The 17,457-nt window shown below is 45.2% G+C and overlaps 1 protein-coding gene, 1 non-coding gene and 1 pseudogene across 2 annotated transcripts; all 3 read right to left on the reverse strand.

Annotated features, from left to right (window-relative positions):
- Positions 1–207: 207 nt before the first annotated feature.
- Positions 208–3,204, reverse strand: LOC123057841 (receptor-like protein EIX2; annotated as a pseudogene).
- A 1,153-nt stretch (positions 3,205–4,357) lies between these two features.
- TRNAV-UAC (transfer RNA valine (anticodon UAC)) lies at positions 4,358–4,430 on the reverse strand. Its single transcript has one exon. It is a non-coding gene; the product is annotated as a tRNA-Val (tRNA).
- Positions 4,431–4,559: 129 nt separating this feature from the next.
- On the reverse strand, positions 4,560–5,581 carry LOC123182875 (proteinase inhibitor PSI-1.2). The gene is made up of 2 exons (XM_044595551.1): positions 5,067–5,581; positions 4,560–4,944 (listed from the first exon to the last, which is right to left on the reverse strand). The coding sequence occupies exons 1-2, from the start codon at positions 5,110–5,112 to the stop codon at positions 4,754–4,756; spliced, it is 237 nt and encodes a 78-aa protein (XP_044451486.1). The 5' UTR covers positions 5,113–5,581; the 3' UTR covers positions 4,560–4,753.
- Positions 5,582–17,457: the final 11,876 nt, after the last annotated feature.

The following is a 17,457-nucleotide window of genomic DNA, read 5'->3' on the forward strand; positions in this document are numbered from 1 at the left end:
GCTATAGTATTGTAGATGTTAATATTATTTTCTATAAAGTTGATGAAACTTTACAAAATTTGACTTTGATCAAATCTTATATGCAGACTAAAAAGAAACGGATGCCTGCCCAAGCCAAGCCTAGATACAGGAGCATGGCATACAAATTGTAAAAGCAAATGAGACATGAATATACATTTATCATATCAACAGAATATAGGATCGAATTTAATCTACACATCGAGAAATGAAAAGAGGAAATTTAAGGTCTTTCATGATTTGGATGGCCTCTTTTCTTTCTGGCCCCACACGGTTGACACAACCAGGGGCCACACGGGTGTGGCCACAGCGACTTAGAGCATGGTTAAGTGGGACCATCCTTGATCCTGATGCTACATTTTCTGAACATCGAGGGAACTGGCTTGTTATCATATTCTTTCCAATATCAAGAAAATTAAGGAACTTGATTTGGCATAATGATGCCGGGATAGTGCTTGAGAAGTGGTTGTAAGAAAGAAACAAACTAAATATTGGCCATCCAAAAGTCAAAAATAATGGTAGAGGCCCTGACAGTGAGTTTCTTGAGACATCTAAAAAATCTATATGCTGAGGTAGCTATTGTACTAAACATGTGAACTGATTCGAGCTTAGATCTAAGACAACAGCTTTCATTTATCCAATAGTAGCTGGTAACGTGCCACTGATATTATTGCTAGATAAGTCCAAAGTTCCAGCCTCTGCAAATACAGTCCAAAACCAATCAGGCATGACATCGGCTATGCCAGCATCAGACATAAAAAGGAAGGAGATACTCTCCCGTGATTTGAGCCACTGAGGAAACCCTGGCCCAAGACGGCATGATGTCAATCCCAGTGACTGTAATCTGAACGGAGGGATCCAATCATAGTTTAGCCCCATGGTAAAGGAATTTGCAGATAAGTGCAGCCCCTGCAACTTTGTTAGCTTGGAAAATTGATCTTTAGTGACGAGCCCATCCAGCTCGGAAAATAAAACATAACGCTGCAGGGGGCCCTTGCCCCCCCCCCCTCCCCAAGCAATTCAACATCAACATGTTATATTTATTCAAATATTGTAAGGCTACAAAGGTTATTCCCTTCAGATAGTTACCACTTAGCTGAAGGACTTCAAGTGAGCTCAAGTTTACCAACTGTGCAGGAAACATGCCATATATATATACTGTTGCGCTCAAGGTTGAGATATTTGAGACTGGTCATGCCACAGGCCCAGTTAATAGTGCTGAACTGCATTTGAATTGAATTGGAAGAGATGTCGACTATCTTGAGCCTGGTGAGGGTTGGACCGGGGCACAAAGTGGCCCTTGTTATTAAGCAAACATGACGATAACCTGAGGATCTCAAGAGAGGCCAGCATGTTCACTGTGGCAACCCAGCCTATCACGGCACCGAGGTTCACATAGCTCATGTCAAGATGCTTGAGCAAAGAGAGTTGTGGCAGCCATGAGAGATCGTTTGAGTGCAATTAATAAGATCTCAGATCAAGGTATCACAACCTCCATTACTAGGAAAAGGGCTATAAATCGAATTGAACCTAATGACGCACCAGACATGTAGTGCGCCATTATTATATACTAATGGCGCACCATGTGTTGGTGCGCCATTAGTGTGCAAATACTAATGACGCACCACATCCCACGGTGCGCCATTAGTAAAAAAAATTATTTTTTTAATTTTTTCAAAACTACTAATGGCGCACCGTGGGAGTGGTGCGCCATTACTACCGTGCGCCATCAGAAGTTTTGAAAAAATAAAATAAAAAATTATAAAAATTTTGTTAGTAATGGCGCACCAGTGGACAGTGCACCATTACTAGTTTTAACTAGTAATGGCGCACTGTCCATTGGTGCGCCATTACTAAGTTTTTTTCAAAAAATTCAAACAAAAATTCAAAAAAAATTATATTTTTTTCAAAACTAGTAATGGCGCACCGTGGTTGTGGTGCGCCATTACTAGTTTAACTACTAATGGCGCACCACCCCACGGTGCGCCATTACTAGTTTGCCCGGCTTCCACCGAATGCACCCCCTTGGACCGCCTTTTCAGTTAAAAATAAATAAAAAAAATGATAAAAATGTCAAAAAAATAAAAGAAAATAAGTTTCCCATGTGATATGTGGTCTAGTTGTTGGGAAAATTTATAAATATAAATTTCGACTTTATTTGCAAAATCTCTCTAGAAATTTGTAAAATGGGCATAACTTTTGCATACGAACTCGGATTAAAAAGTTTTATATATGAAAAATCATCTACTCGAAAAGTTACATCCAAATTTAACAGGGGAAACCCCGTTAAACATTTTCAAAATCCCCAAAAACCTAACAGAAAAAAGTTACGGGGCTTTCAAGATCTAGAGGCAAAAAATTTCAAAAAAAACTGGTTTTGAATTTTTTTTTCAAAAAATGATCGTAATATGACCGGGAAATTTGAAATATTTTTCAAAAAATTCATCATAGTCATGAACATGAACAAAGTCCTAGACATCAACAAGGTATAATAGGATTGATATGCTAGATATATCAACAAGTGCCTGTGAAGTGAGCTGTTGCTGGGGTTGGATAGAACTCTGAAGTTAAGCGTGCTTGGGCTGGAGTAGTGTAAGGATGGGTGACCTTTTGGGAAGTTTGACCACGGAGTTCGATTTGACCTGAGATTAAGAAAAAATTTTAAAAAAAATTGAAAACAAAATGTTACTAATGGCGCACTGCGTGGTGCGCCATTAGTAAAAAATACTAATAGCTAATGGGGCACCATGCCATTAAAATTCAGGTAAGAGAGGTCAAGGTCACGAAGAGACCCTATAAAGTCTGGGAGGTGGCCTCAAAACCCAGCGAGATTATAGTTCCTGCCAAGGTCCAAAAATTGCAGATGTTCCAGGTCTTTTAGAGAAGAGCTTATCTCACCTTTCAGAGAAGACTGGATGTTGTAAGGTGCATGAAGAGCTTATTTCACCTGGCGCCCTCCCACTGACAGTAGTCCTGCCCTCGCCATGATGAGAGGAGGCGCTCTGGGTCGGCCATGATTCCTGCTTTAATGGACAATAGGGCTTCCCTGTCCCTCGTGATGCATCCTCCTTGATCATGCGTCCTCCATGTATCTGGCTTGGGCCACCCAGTTGTGGTATCTGTGGGCAGGAGCACCAAGAATGCAAGTGCAAGCATGGCGGATTTTGGGTCTGAAATGTGTTTCATTGCTGAACTTCATTGTTAGAGGAGCGATGTGATATGACAAGAGATGTTTTATCGCAGTCAAGATGAAGTGAACAAGTTGAATTTTTCAGCATGGTAACATATCGCGGTCAAAAGGAAAAAGAAAGCATTCAGCACTTGGCAGGGTTGGCCACATTTACATGGAGGACAGAGGATCTGCCGGGTCAAGAATGAAAAGAAAAGGGGATCTAAAAGACGATTTCTTCGCACCGCTCCCGTCCAGTGCTATTATTTCTGTGTCACTAGTGTTGGTGGAGTCAAAAAGGAAAAGAAAAAATGATCTAAAGAGACATTTTCTTTTCCCTGGTGCTTCAGTCCAGTTTTATTACTCTGTCATGCACTCATGCTAGAGTCAGTGGAGTGAATGGCTAGCTATTAATCAAGTAGTCCCCCCTCCGTTTCTAAATACAAGACTTTTAGAGATTTCAATACGGACTACATACAGACGTATATAGACGTATTTTAGAGTGTAGATTCGCTAAAAAGGCTTATATTTAGGAACAGAGGGAGTACAATTTACGAATTTAGCATGTGTATCTGCAGTTTGTAATTCCCACTATCTGAGTAACATGGTTCACACTAAAATCAGTATGTTAACAAAGAGAAAAAATATCTGATCATCTGCCCCTCCTATGTATCATTGACATGCAGAACAATGGCCATCTGATTGTAATGCCAAGCAAAAAATGAAACATGGTAAAAGAAAATAATGCTGCCGCCCAGGATTGAACCCCAGACCCTCAGTACTGATCAAGCAGGTACCAGCGCAATGGACGGAAAGGAGAATGCCTGAGATTCCACGGTCAAGATGGCGCCGAAGAGACAGAGGATCGGATCACACTGAAGCTAGTGGGGCCGGGGACGCCTAAGGCTTGTGTATTCTGATTTAGTTATTTTGCGAGAACACATCTTCGGATCTTTGTCATGCTCTCCTGAGGAACATGATGGTTTTTGCTGTAGTTGCCATGAGAATAACGGTGGCTGTGTGGTGTTGCCATGGGGCTTTATTTTCTTCATGAAGAACATGATGGTTTTTTGCTGTAGGGAGAGAAAAGAACTGTTAACATTTTGTCCTGCTATATTATCATAAAATGCCAGATGACTGGGGCCAAAAAAGAGGAAAAAGAAATAAAAATGCTGCTGCCCAGGATCGAACTGGAGACCTTCAGTGTGTAAGACTGACGTGATAACCACTACACCACAGCAGCTGTTATGTCTATTTATAATTAACATCCTAATTGTAGGTAATCGTTATTATTACGTTCCTAACCTCTCTGCTCCTTACCGTTGGTACCCTCTGGTTATCTCAGCAAGATAACCATAGGTACCAAAACAACTTTTAGGGCTCTTTGAAGCTGCTTATATGTGCGTACTCATCGATAACGTGTATCATAGTATATGACATGCTTTATCCGCAAAACTTGCAGCTTTGTCAGATTATTACTGCCTTGACAAATGACAAGTACACTGTCTACCGCCACACCATACATGAAGACATGAAGTTACATCACTGTCTGAACTCTGAACTGGGTTAAGAGCAAGTTTGGTTGATCCCGTCGGAGAGATGAAGCGTGCAGCCTTTGGGAGCCATGCAGCAGTTGCACCTCGCCGGGAGCTTCTGTGAGCCGGAGGACGGGCAGGTTATGTAGTCGACCTCCAGGCAGTACTGAGGGCAAGCCACGGCTTCCATGCCCTCTTGATTTTGCCCCAGAAGCACAACACCTGAATATATGAATACACAGACCACATGCACACATATTAAAAAAATACCATAACAAGTTCGTTTCAAAGCTTTGAAAACCTGCCATTAAAGCAAGAGTTGGATGTGTTTGCGGTTTGCCTACCAGCGAGGAGGAGAGCGCAGGCGATGTGGAGTCTGGAGGTAGCCATGTCTGTACACACTCCTGAGCTGGTTCTGAATTCTGATAAGGATCGCAGGGTAAGATATTTCCTTGATTGCTTCCACTGACATCCTAATATATAGCCTTTGTCCTGAAGAGTACTGCCTTGTACACTAGCCGGTGGCTACGCTGAAACCACCCAATTTTCGTAGCTTGTAGTCAACTAAATCAGGCTTGAACCTTGACCAGATTCGTGATGTCTACTTTGTACTATGGATATGGATCTCGTGGAACTCTCACCGTAAATCTACCATGGCTGCATTTAATTCTCAAAGGAAACAGCAGCAGCTTGGTTTGACCGGTGACGGACTTTTGGACGGTCGCAAATCCTCTGTCTCCGTTTTCCAGTGTCTGTATAATTGGACTGGACTGGGAGCATCTCTAACTGATCTCCAAAAATTTAGAGGGGATACGATCGAGTATCCTCTTAGAGGAGCATGCTCCTCTAAAAAACTGACGGATCTAACCGATCTTCAATACATAACTCTTTAAAAAAAATCAACACAATTCGTTGCAAATTTGATTCAAACTACTACTCCTTCCGTAAAGAAATATAACAACGCTTTATCTAAACGCTCTTATATTTCTTTACGGAGGAAGTACATCAAATTAGACTCAAAATATTTTATATAACTTAGAAAAATATTAAATTAGATTGTGTAAAAACTAAATAAAACTACTCGCCATCGCTCTCGCCTCCAATGTTAAGAAAAAGGGTTTTCCCCGCTTTGTATTATAAAGCAACCAATCGGTACAATGAACAATAGGTGCTGGGGCGGAAGCAGCACAATCACATCCAAAAGAAACGAAAGAGAAAAAACAAGAAAAAAATGCCGACAACGGCGGATCGACGGAAACGAAGAAGCTTCACGACCACTGTGCCCACCAAAGCTCTCCCACCAAGCTCCAAGGCTCCGAAGCACCGGTACCAACCAACACCTCCAAGAAGGACCGCGACGATGACGACGCTGCTGCCAAGGGTTTCCCCCGGTACGCGACGAGGCGAGAGGAAGGGTCGCCCCTGATGCCCTCCAGGAAGGTCCGACGGCACCCACCGGCGTCGCCGTGTCGGTGTCGGACAGGCCGACAGGGGTTTCCCCCCATCCCAACCTTCACCTCGGATGCTCCAGCGTCTGCCACCAAACCGACCACCATCTTGCGCCACCGCGGTCATGAAGCCTCCACGCCGTCTCACCACGACACCACGAAGTGAGGCCTGCACAATGGGGAATAGGAGCCGGGACTAGGGGTCGCAGCACCGTCGGCACGCGGGAGGGCACGACCTCCACCGTCGACGACGGTAGCCGACCGAACACAATAGCAGGAGCATACCAAGCCCGTGGGCCCACAGGCCCGGCCGGAACCTCGCCCGTAAAGCTCCTGCTATCGCGCTGCAGCAGGCACGCCGTCGGCGTCGCCGCCCCCATCCGAGCTGCTCCTCCTCCACACCACACAGACGATGACGAAGCCACGCCGAGGGGCCCGCACGCTAGGACCCAGATGGGGCCCGCAAGGCCCAGATCTGGGTCGGGGGCGCGCCGCCGGCCAACCTGCACCACCACGCCGTCTCGTCGCCAAGGGGCCACGCCACCACCTCGCGCGCCGCCGGCCACTGCCGCCGGGCCGTCGCCGAGCCGAGGAGCACCGCCGCCGCCCCCATGCCCCGGGCAGGGGGCCGCTCGCGCGGAGACAGGCCGTCCCGCCGCCGCCAACACCACCCGGCCAGGCGCCGGGGGCGACCGCCGGCGGCGGCAGGGAGGGAATAGGAAAGGAAGGCGGCCGAAGAGGAGAGGGGCTCGCGCCGCCCCGGCCACCTCCCGGGGAGGCGGCACGGGGGCGGATACGGGAGGGGAGAGGGGGGAAGGGGGGCGGGGACGGTCGGTGGGGGGCCTAGGAAGGCCGGCGGCGTAATGTTTCCCAGTCCGATCCAGAAAGCAGCGTGTCTTCTCTATCACCGCCCTACGGCCCTCATCGCCGGCACCGCCCTAGTCCTCTCCCTTGCCATCGTCGTCGCTATCGGAGTCATTGGGGCAAAGGTTGATGACCTACGTCGCCCCGGCCTTGTACTGCTCGTTCTCACGATGGGCATAAAACAGGATACTTAAAGCCTGAATCCCAAAAACCCGATACCCTAAGCCCGCACCCAAAAAACCTGAACCCAAACCCATAGCCCGGACTCAAAAAACCCAAGCACTAGATCGGGTAACAATTTTACAAACCTGAATTTTATCTGAGAAATTCAGGTAAGAAGCCAAGTAGCCGAATTACCCGAAAAGCCCGAAATAATTTGGCAGCCCAGTAAAAATTGCCCCATGGCGCAAACACAGATAAGGCCCAATCCAAAATCAGTCACCACATGGTCGTGTCCCCATCCGCGAATGCTATTTCTCGCTTATAACGAGATCGGAGGTAGGCTAGCCTCGAGGATTTCGCCTCTACGTTCTAACTTGGCCGACACATTTGTTCTTCACGTTGTCGCGTTCGCTCGCTCAAGGTGTGGTTCGTTGTACTGGTTGGTCTGGTTTTCGTTAAGTTTTTCTGTTTTTTATTTTCCTTTTCCTTTTGTGTTTTCTTCCTGTTTTTCTCTCCGCTTTTTTTATGGTTTACTGTTTTCTTTCTTTTTCACCAGTTGTCTTCATTCTTTATTGCTTTTCAGTGATTTTTTATTTTCCTTTTTTTGTGTTTTCTATGATTTGGTTTTGTCTATTTTTTGGTTTCATTCATTTTTTTATTTTCTTCCTTTCATTCTTTATTTTCTTTGTTTTTCCTGTTGTATCTTTCTTGGTGTTCATCGGTTTTCTTCATTTCTTTGTTTCATTCTCAATTTTCACTATTTTCCATTCTTTTTGTAGTGACTTTCTTTGTTTTTGTCATTTACATTTTTCTTTTCAATTTACTTTTTGTTTTTTTGGTTTTCGTTGGTTTTCTTTTTTTAGATGAAAAAATGTTGATCATGTATTTTCTTAAAATGTTAAACGTGCATCCAAAAATGTTGATCATGTATAAACAAAATATAGAACGTGTATTAAGTAAAAGTAGACATAAAAATACATAATTTTTTAAAAATAATTTTGTACTAAGCAAATGTTAAACATATATACAAAAATATCCCTGTTCTATACATAAAAGGTACATGGTGTGTGAGAAAATGTTTTATTGGGATTTATAAAAAATCACAAATTAATATTTTTAATATTTGTTTAATATTTTTAAACAAATTATGAACATTTTTTATACATGTTTAGCAGGTTTTTAAATAAATGAACAAAACAAATTCTTACACAACTTTTAATTTTGTACACGTTCACACATGTTCCCTATACATGACAAACATTTCTTCTATACATCTTTAACATTTTTAAATGCATCAATATTTTATTAGCATTTATAAAATGTTACACAAGTGAATAATTTTTTATACATGTTTAATTTTTTTACTACATTATCAATATTTTTATACACGTTTAACAAGTTTTTAAAATACATGAACACATTGTTTCTTACATGTATCTTTTCATTTTGTATGTATTTATCCTATACATGGCATACATGTTTTCTATACATATTTAACTTATTTTAGATGCTTGATTGATATTTCTGAAATGAGTAATTAACAATTTTTAAATACATGATCAAAAAATTCATACACACGGTATATTTTTTGTATACATGAGAAACATTTTTTATACACATTTAACATCTTCACATGCTTGATTAACATTTTTTCAAATGTTTGATGTAAAGTGTTTTCTGTAATACATATATTTAGAATATTTTTGAAGTACAAACAAAGTAAAAAAAGCAAAACATGTACACACCCCGAATCGATCTTGCATCGCATTGATCGAGGCGAACAGCTCGAGCCACTGTGACTCATGCACGTTTGATGAAGATATGGTGCAGTGCGCCTGTTATGCACTTCTTGTGGCCCACCTAGCCCATAAACACGCCGCTGCGCGGGCAAGGGTTGTTTCCACCTTGCATCACGCGAGACCCAGGGGTACTCGTCCCAGTCCAGGTGTCCGCATCCCCGATCCCCAATGACCATCGCCCTGTCCCAGCGCCATAGCGGTCGCCGCCACAACACCACACCCCCACCACAAAGGTTAAGGGACCTTGGTTTGTCGCCAATCCACCTCTGTGTTGTCGTGACGAGCAAGCAGTAGGTGGAGGACATCATTCATCCATCGACTCGAATGAACTGAACACCCCGTCTTACCTCATCTTCACAACGGCCTACACGAGGGCATGAGGCCCACGACGACGATGCTTTCCCAATGCAACACATGCTCTCAACTCACGGCGATCGGCGTCCTCCACATTCCATAATCAGTGTCGCCAACACAACGCCAACCACCCAAGCATTGACCAACGCAAATCCCTCCCTCCTCTAGCCCTCTATTATCGTTTGAAGGGCCAGAGGAGGCAACCTAGTGAGAGGTGCACATTGTTCTGCTAATGTTCCCAACATTCTAGGAGGCAACCCGGTGAGTGATGCATAACTGCTATTCCTGACTTCATGTGAAGTGTGAACTTTGTATGTGTCATGTTGAATTGATGTTATTGTGGACTTGTGGTCATTTGGTTGTTATGGTGCTAGAAGCATGGAGTACTGCAAAAGTGTTGTTGAAATGCTACTGAAATGTCTATTATGTTGTTGCATTGTTGTTATTTTGTGGTTGTTTTCCTATCATTTTGTTATGTTGTTATGTTGTCTAAATGATGCAGAAATGGGCCGAAATGTTGTAGAAATGCTGCAGAAATGTTGTGCAAGCTTGACCTTTTGATGTCACCGCTCTTCACTATTTCCGTAAATCGGGTAGCATTTCGGGATTACCCGAACCCGAAATTCTAGCTACCCAAATTGTGAGGTAATCAATTTCCTGGTCAAATTTCGGGTATTGATTTTGAAAACCTAAAATATTTTTTACCCAAATTACCCGACCCAAATTTCTGGTAATTTCAAACGCCCGGCGCACGCTTGTATAGCCGATGGAGGCGCTTGCGGGAACCCGGCCTTCCCGCATCTCACATGCGGTGGCCACCCGGGGTCGACCAGCGCCAACTGTGGCAGGCCATCGGGGAAGTTGCACTGGGCATTGGGGCGTGGAGGCATACCAGCATTATGTTGTTTTCCCGCGTTGCCTGCACAGCCAACGGGAAAGATCCAATCCAAATGCCCAAATTGTGGGTGTCACTGTCGGTGATTTCCACGACCCACGGCCCCCATCGGTGCTGCTGCACGCCGAGGTATTTCCTCTGCATCGATGGTTGATGCGCTGGGAGGTTGGCTGGAGGAAGCACTGTCACGACCATGACCTCGGGATTGCGCGTGGCGGTGCGGATCCGTGCTAGGATGGGCGATAGGGAGCAGCCGCAGCTGGATCTGCCATTATCGGTGGCGTACAGTGCCAAAGTGTGGATGGAGGTGGGGGTGGGGGAACGCCGACAAGGCTTGGGCGGCATTAGAATGGAAGATGAGGAGAGGTGGGGGTGGGGGATTTGTACTTTGCAGGTGGGTGGCAGAGTATATTTTATGGTCATGACTGTCGTGGAGTAGAAAATTGTTGGGGAACGTTGCAGAAAATTAAAAATTTTCCTACGGTTTCACCAAGATCCATCTATGAGTTCATCTAAGCAACGAGTCTAGGGAGAGAGTTTGCATCTACATACCACTTGTAGATCGCGTGCGGAAGCTTGCAAGGTGATGATGTAGTCGTACTCGACGTGATCCAAATCACCGATGACCAGCGCCGAACGGACGGCACCTCCGCGTTCAACACACGTACGGGACGGGAGACGTCTCCTCCTTCTTGATCCAGCAAGGGGGAAGGAGAGGTTGATGAAGATCCAGCAGCACGACGGCGTGGTGGTGGATGCAGGGCGTCACAGCAGCAGGGCTTCGCCGAGACTACGAGGGAGAGACGTAACGGGGGGAGGTGGAGGCGCCAGGGGCTGGTGTGTGAAGTCCCTCCTCTCCCCCACTATATATAGGGGTGCCAGGGGGGGCGCCGGCCCTAGTAGATGAGATCTACTAGGGGGGGCGGCGGCCTAGGGGAGGTTTCCCTCCCCCCCAAGGCACCTAGGGGTGCCTTCCACCACTAGGACTCCTCCTAGGGGGAAACCCTAGGCGCATGGGCCTATAGGGGCTGGTGCCCTTGGCCCATGATGGCCAAGGCGCACCCCCTACAGCCCATGTGGCCCCCCGGGACAGGTGGCCCCACCCGGTGGACCCCCGGGACCCTTCCGGTGGTCCCGGTACAATACCGATAACCCCGAAACTTGTCCCGATGCCCGAAATAGCACTTCCTATATATAATTCTTTACCTCCGGACCATTCCGGAACTCCTCGTGACGTCCGGGATCTCATCCGGGACTCCGAACAACATTCGGGTTTCTGCATATACATATCTTCATAACCCTAGCGTCACCGAACCTTAAGTGTGTAGACCCTACGGGTTCGGGAGACATGCAGACATGACCGAGACGCTCTCAGTCAATAACCATCAGCGGGATCTGGATACCCATGATGGCTCCCACATGCTCCTCGATGTTGTCATCGGATGAACCACGATGTCGAGGATTCGATCAAACCCTGTATGCAATTCCCTTTGTCAATCGGTACGTTACTTGCCCGAGACTCGATCGTCGGTATCCCAATACCTTGTTCAGTCTCGTTACCGGCAAGTCACTTTACTCGTACCGTAATGCATGATCCCGTGTCCAACACCTTGGTCACATTGAGCTCAATATGATGATGCATTACCGAGTGGGCCCAGAGATACCTCTCCGTCATACGGAGTGACAAATCCCAGTCTCGATCCGTGTCAACCCAACAGCTACTTTCGGAGATACCTGTAATGCACCTTTATAGTCACCCAGTTACGTTGTGACGTTTGATACACCCAAGGCACTCTTACGGTATCCGGGAGTTACACGATCTCATGGTCGAAGGAAGAGATACTTGACACTTGCAAAGCTCTAGCAAAACGAACTACACGATCTTTTATGCTATGCTTAGGATTGGGTCTTGTCCATCACATCATTCTCCTAATGATGTGATCCCGTTATCAACGACATCCAATGTCCATAGTCAGGAAACCATGACTATCTGTTGATCACAACGAGCTGGTCAACTAGAGGCTTACCAGGGACATAGTGTGGTCTAAGTATTCACACGTGTATTACGATTTCCGGATAATACAGTTATAGCATGAATAAAAGACAATTATCATGAACAATGAAATATAATAATACTTTTATTATTGCCTCTAGGGCATATTTCCAACAGTCTCCCACTTGCACTAGAGTCACCAATCTAGTTACATTGTGATGAATCGAACACCCATAGAGTTCTGGTGTTGATCATGTTTTGCACGCGAGAGAGGTTTAGTCAGCGGATCTGCGACATTCAGATCCGTGTGCACTTTGCAAATCTCTATGTCTCCATCTTGAACATTTTCACGGATGGAGTTGAAACGACGCTTGATGTGCCTGGTCTTCTTGTGAAACCTGGGCTCCTTTGCGAGGGCAATAGCTCCAGTGTTGTCACAGAAGAGTTTGATCGGCCCCGACGCATTGGGTATGACTCCTAGGTCGGTGATGAACTCCTTCACCCAAATCGCTTCATGTGCTGCCTCCGAGGCTGCCATGTACTCCGCTTCACACGTAGATCCCGCCACGACGCTCTGCTTGCAGCTGCACCAGCTTACTGCTCCACCATTCAACATATACACGTATCCGGTTTGTGACTTAGAGTCATCCAGATCTGAGTCGAAGCTAGCGTCGACGTAACCCTTTACGACGAGCTCTTCGTCTCCTCCATAAACGAGAAACATGTCCTTTGTCCTTTTCAGGTACTTCAGGATATTCTTGACCGCTGTCCAGTGTTCCTTGCCGGGATTACTTTGGTATCTTGCTACCAAACTTACGGCAAGGTTTACATCGGGTCTGGTACACAGCATGGCATACATAATAGATCCTATGGCTGAAGCATAGGGGATGACACTCATCTCTTCTTTATCTTTTGCCGTGGTCGGTGACTGAGCTGAGCTCAGTCTCATACCTTGTAACATAGGCAAGAACCCCTTCTTGGACTGATCCATTCTGAATCTCTTCAAAATCTTATCAAGGTATGTGCTTTGTGAAAGACCTATGAGGCGTCTCGATCTATCTCTATAGATCTTGATGCCTAATATATAAGCAGCTTCTCCAAGGTCCTTCATTGAAAAACACTTATTCAAGTAGGCCTTAATGCTGTCCAGAAATTCTATATTATTTCCCATCAGGAGTATGTCATCTACATATAATATGAGAAATGCTACAGAGCTCCCACTCACTTTCTTGTAAACGCAGGCTTCTCCATAAGTCTGCATAAACCCAAACGCTTTGATCATCTCATCAAAGCGAATGTTCCAACTCCGAGATGCTTGCACCAGTCCATAAATGGATCGCTGGAGCTTGCATACTTTGTTAGCGTTCCGAGGATCGACAAAACCTTCCGGCTGCATCATATACAGTTCTTCCTTAAGATGCCCGTTAAGGAATGCTGTTTTGACGTCCATCTGCCATATCTCATAATCATAGTATGCGGCAATTGCTAACATGATTCGGACGGACTTTAGCTTCGCTACGGGAGAGAATGTCTCGTCGTAGTCAATCCCTTGAACCTGTCGATAACCCTTAGCGACAAGTCGAGCTTTATAGATGGTAACATTACCATCCGCGTCCGTCTTCTTCTTAAAGATCCATTTGTTTTCTATCGCTCGCCGATCATCGGGCAAGTCTGTCAAAGTCCATACTTTGTTTTCATACATGGATTCTATCTCGGATTTCATGGCTTCAAGCCATTTGTTGGAATCCGGGCCCGCCATTGCTTCTTCATAGTTCGAAGGTTCATTGTTGTCTAACAACATGATTTCCAGGACAGGGTTGCCGTACCACTCTGGTGCGGAACGTGTCCTTGTGGACCTACGAAGTTCAGCAGTAACTTGATCCGAAGTACCTTGATCATTATCATGGTTTTCCTCTTCAGTTGGTGTGGGCATCACAGGAACGGTTTCCTGTGCTGCGTCACTATCCCGCTCAAGAGGTAGTACTTCATCGAGTTCTACTTTCCTCCCACTTACTTCTTTCGAGAGAAACTCTTTTTCCAGAAAGCATCCGTTCTTGGCAACAAAGATCTTGCCTTCGGATCTTAAGTAGAAGGTATACCCTACAGTTTCCTTAGGGTATCCTATGAATACGCATTTTTCCGACTTGGGTTCGAGCTTTTCAGGTTGAAGTTTCTTGACATAAGCTTCGCATCCCCAAACTTTTAGAAACGACAGCTTAGGTTTCTTTCCAAACCATAATTCATACGGTGTCGTCTCAACGGATTTAGACGGTGCCCTATTTAAAGTGAATGTAGCTGTCTCTAGAGCGTATCCCCAAAATGATAGCGGTAAATCGGTAAGAGACATCATAGACCGCACCATATCCAATAGAGTGCGATTACGACGTTCGGACACACCGTTTCGCTGAGGTGTTCCAGGCGGCGTGAGCTGTGAAACGATTCCACATTTCTTTAAGTGTGTACCAAATTCGTGACTTAAGTATTCTCCTCCACGATCTGATCGTAAGAATTTTATCTTTCGGTCACGTTGATTCTCCACCTCATTCTGAAATTCCTTGAACTTTTCAAAGGTCTCAGACTTGTGTTTCATTAAGTAGACATACCCATATCTACTCAAGTCATCTGTGAGAGTGAGAACATAACGATATCCTCCGCGAGCCTCAACGCTCATTGGACCGCACACATCGGTATGTATGATTTCCAACAAGTTGGTTGCTCGCTCCATTGTTCCGGAGAACGGAGTCTTGGTCATTTTGCCCAAGAGGCATGGTTCGCACGTGTCAAACGATTCATAATCAAGAGACTCTAAAAGTCCATCGGCATGGAGCTTCTTCATGCGCTTGACACCAATGTGACCAAGGCGGCAGTGCCACAAGTATGTGGGACTATCGTTATCAACTTTAAATCTTTTGGCATCTACACTATGAACATGTGTAATATTACGCTCGAGATTCATTAAGAATAAACCATTGACCATCGGAGCATGACCATAAAACATATCTCTCATATAAATCGAACAACCATTATTCTCAGACTTAAATGAGTAGCCATCTCGTATTAAACGAGATCCAGATACAATGTTCATGCTCAAACTTGGCACTAAATAACAATTATTAAGGTTCAAAACTAATCCCGTAGGTAAATGTAGAGGCAGCGTGCCGACGGCGATCACATCGACTCTGGAACCATTCCCGACGCGCATCGTCACCTCGTCCTTCGCCAGTCTCCGTTTATTCCGCAGCTCCTGCTGTGAGTTACAAATATGAGCAACGGCACCGGTATCAAATACCCAGGAGTTACTACGAGTACTGGTAAGGTACACATCAATCACATGTATATCAAATATACCTTTGGTGTTGCCGGCCTTCTTATCCGCTAAGTATTTGGGGCAGTTCCGCTTCCAGTGACCCTTCCCCTTGCAATAAAAGCACTCAGTCTCAGGCTTGGGTCCATTCTTTGACTTCTTCCCGGTAACTGGCTTACCAGGCGCGGCAACATCTTTGCCGTCCTTCTTGAAGTTCTTCTTACCCTTGCCCTTCTTGAACTTAGTGGTCTTATTGACCATCAACACTTGATGTTCTTTCTTGATTTCAGCCTCTGCTGACTTCAGCATCGAGAACACTTCAGGAATGGTCTTTTCCATTCCCTGCATGTTGTAGTTCATCACAAAGCTCTTGTAGCTTGGTGGGAGCGACTGGAGGATTCTGTCAATGACCGCCTCATCTGGGAGGTTAATGTTCAGCTGGGTCATACGGTTGTGCAACCCAGACATCTTCAGGATGTGCTCACTGACAGAACTGTTTTCCTCCATCTTACAACTGTAGAACTTGTCGGAGACATCATATCTCTCGACCCGGGCATGAGCTTGGAAAACTAGTTTCAGCTCTTCGAACATCTCATATGCTCCGTGATGCTCAAAACGCTTTTGGAGCCCCGGTTCTAAGCTGTAAAGCATGCCGCACTGAACGAGGGAGTAATCATCAGCGCGAGACTGCCAAGCATTCATAATGTCTTGGTTCTCTGGGACGGGAGCGTCACCTAGCGGTCCTTCTAGGACATATTGTTTCCTGGCAGCTATGAGGATGATCCTCAGGTTCCGGACCCAGTCCGTATAGTTGCTGCCATCATCTTTCAGCTTGGTTTTCTCTAGGAACGCGTTGAAGTTCATGTTGACATTAGCGTTGGCCATTGATCTACAAGACATATTTGCAAAGGTTTTAGACTAAGTTCATGATAATAAAGTTCTAATCAAATTATGAACTCCCACTTAGATTAGACATCCCTTTAGTCATCTAAGTGTTACACGATCCGAGTCGACTAGCCCGTGTCCGATCATCACGTGAGACGGACTAGTCATCGTCGGTGAACATTTTCATGTTGATCGTATCTTCCATACGACTCGTGTTCGACCTTTCGGTCTCCGTGTTCCGAGGCCATGTCTGCACATGCTAGGCTCGTCAAGTTAACCCTAAGTGTTTTCGCTGTGTAAAACTGTCTTACACCCGTTGTATGTGAACGTAAGAATCCATCACACCCGATCATCACGTGGTGCTTAGAAACGACGAACTGTAGCAACGGTGCACAGTTAGGGGAGAACACTTCTTGAAATTTTATAAGGGATCATCTTATTTACTACCGTCGTCCTAAGTAAACAAGATGCATAATACATAATAAACATCACATGCAATTATATAGTTGTGACATGATATGGCCAATATCATATAGCTCCATTGATCTTCATCTTCGGGGCTCCATGATCATCTTGTCACCGGCTTGACACCATGATCTCCATCATCATGATCTCCATCATCGTGTCTTCATGAAGTTGTCACGCCAACGACTACTTCTACTTCTATGACTAACGTTTAGCAATAAAGTAAAGTAGTTTACATGACGTTATTCAATGACACGCAGGTCATACAAAAAATAATGACAACTCCTATGGCTCCTGCCGGTTGTCATACTCATCGACATGCAAGTCGTGAATCCTATTACAAAGAACATGATCTCATACATCACAATTCATCATTCATCACAACTTCTGGCCATATCACATCACATGATCAATCGCTGCAAAAACAAGTTAGACGTCCTCTAATTGTTGTTGCATCTTTTACGTGGCTGCAATTGGGTTCTAGCAAGAACGTTTTCTTACCTACGAATCACCACAACGTGATTTTGTCAACTTCTATTTACCCTTCATAAGGGCCCTGTTCATCG

This window comes from Triticum aestivum, chromosome 1A, assembly GCF_018294505.1.
Source record: "Triticum aestivum cultivar Chinese Spring chromosome 1A, IWGSC CS RefSeq v2.1, whole genome shotgun sequence".
In the NCBI taxonomy this organism is placed as follows: domain Eukaryota; kingdom Viridiplantae; phylum Streptophyta; class Magnoliopsida; order Poales; family Poaceae; genus Triticum; species Triticum aestivum.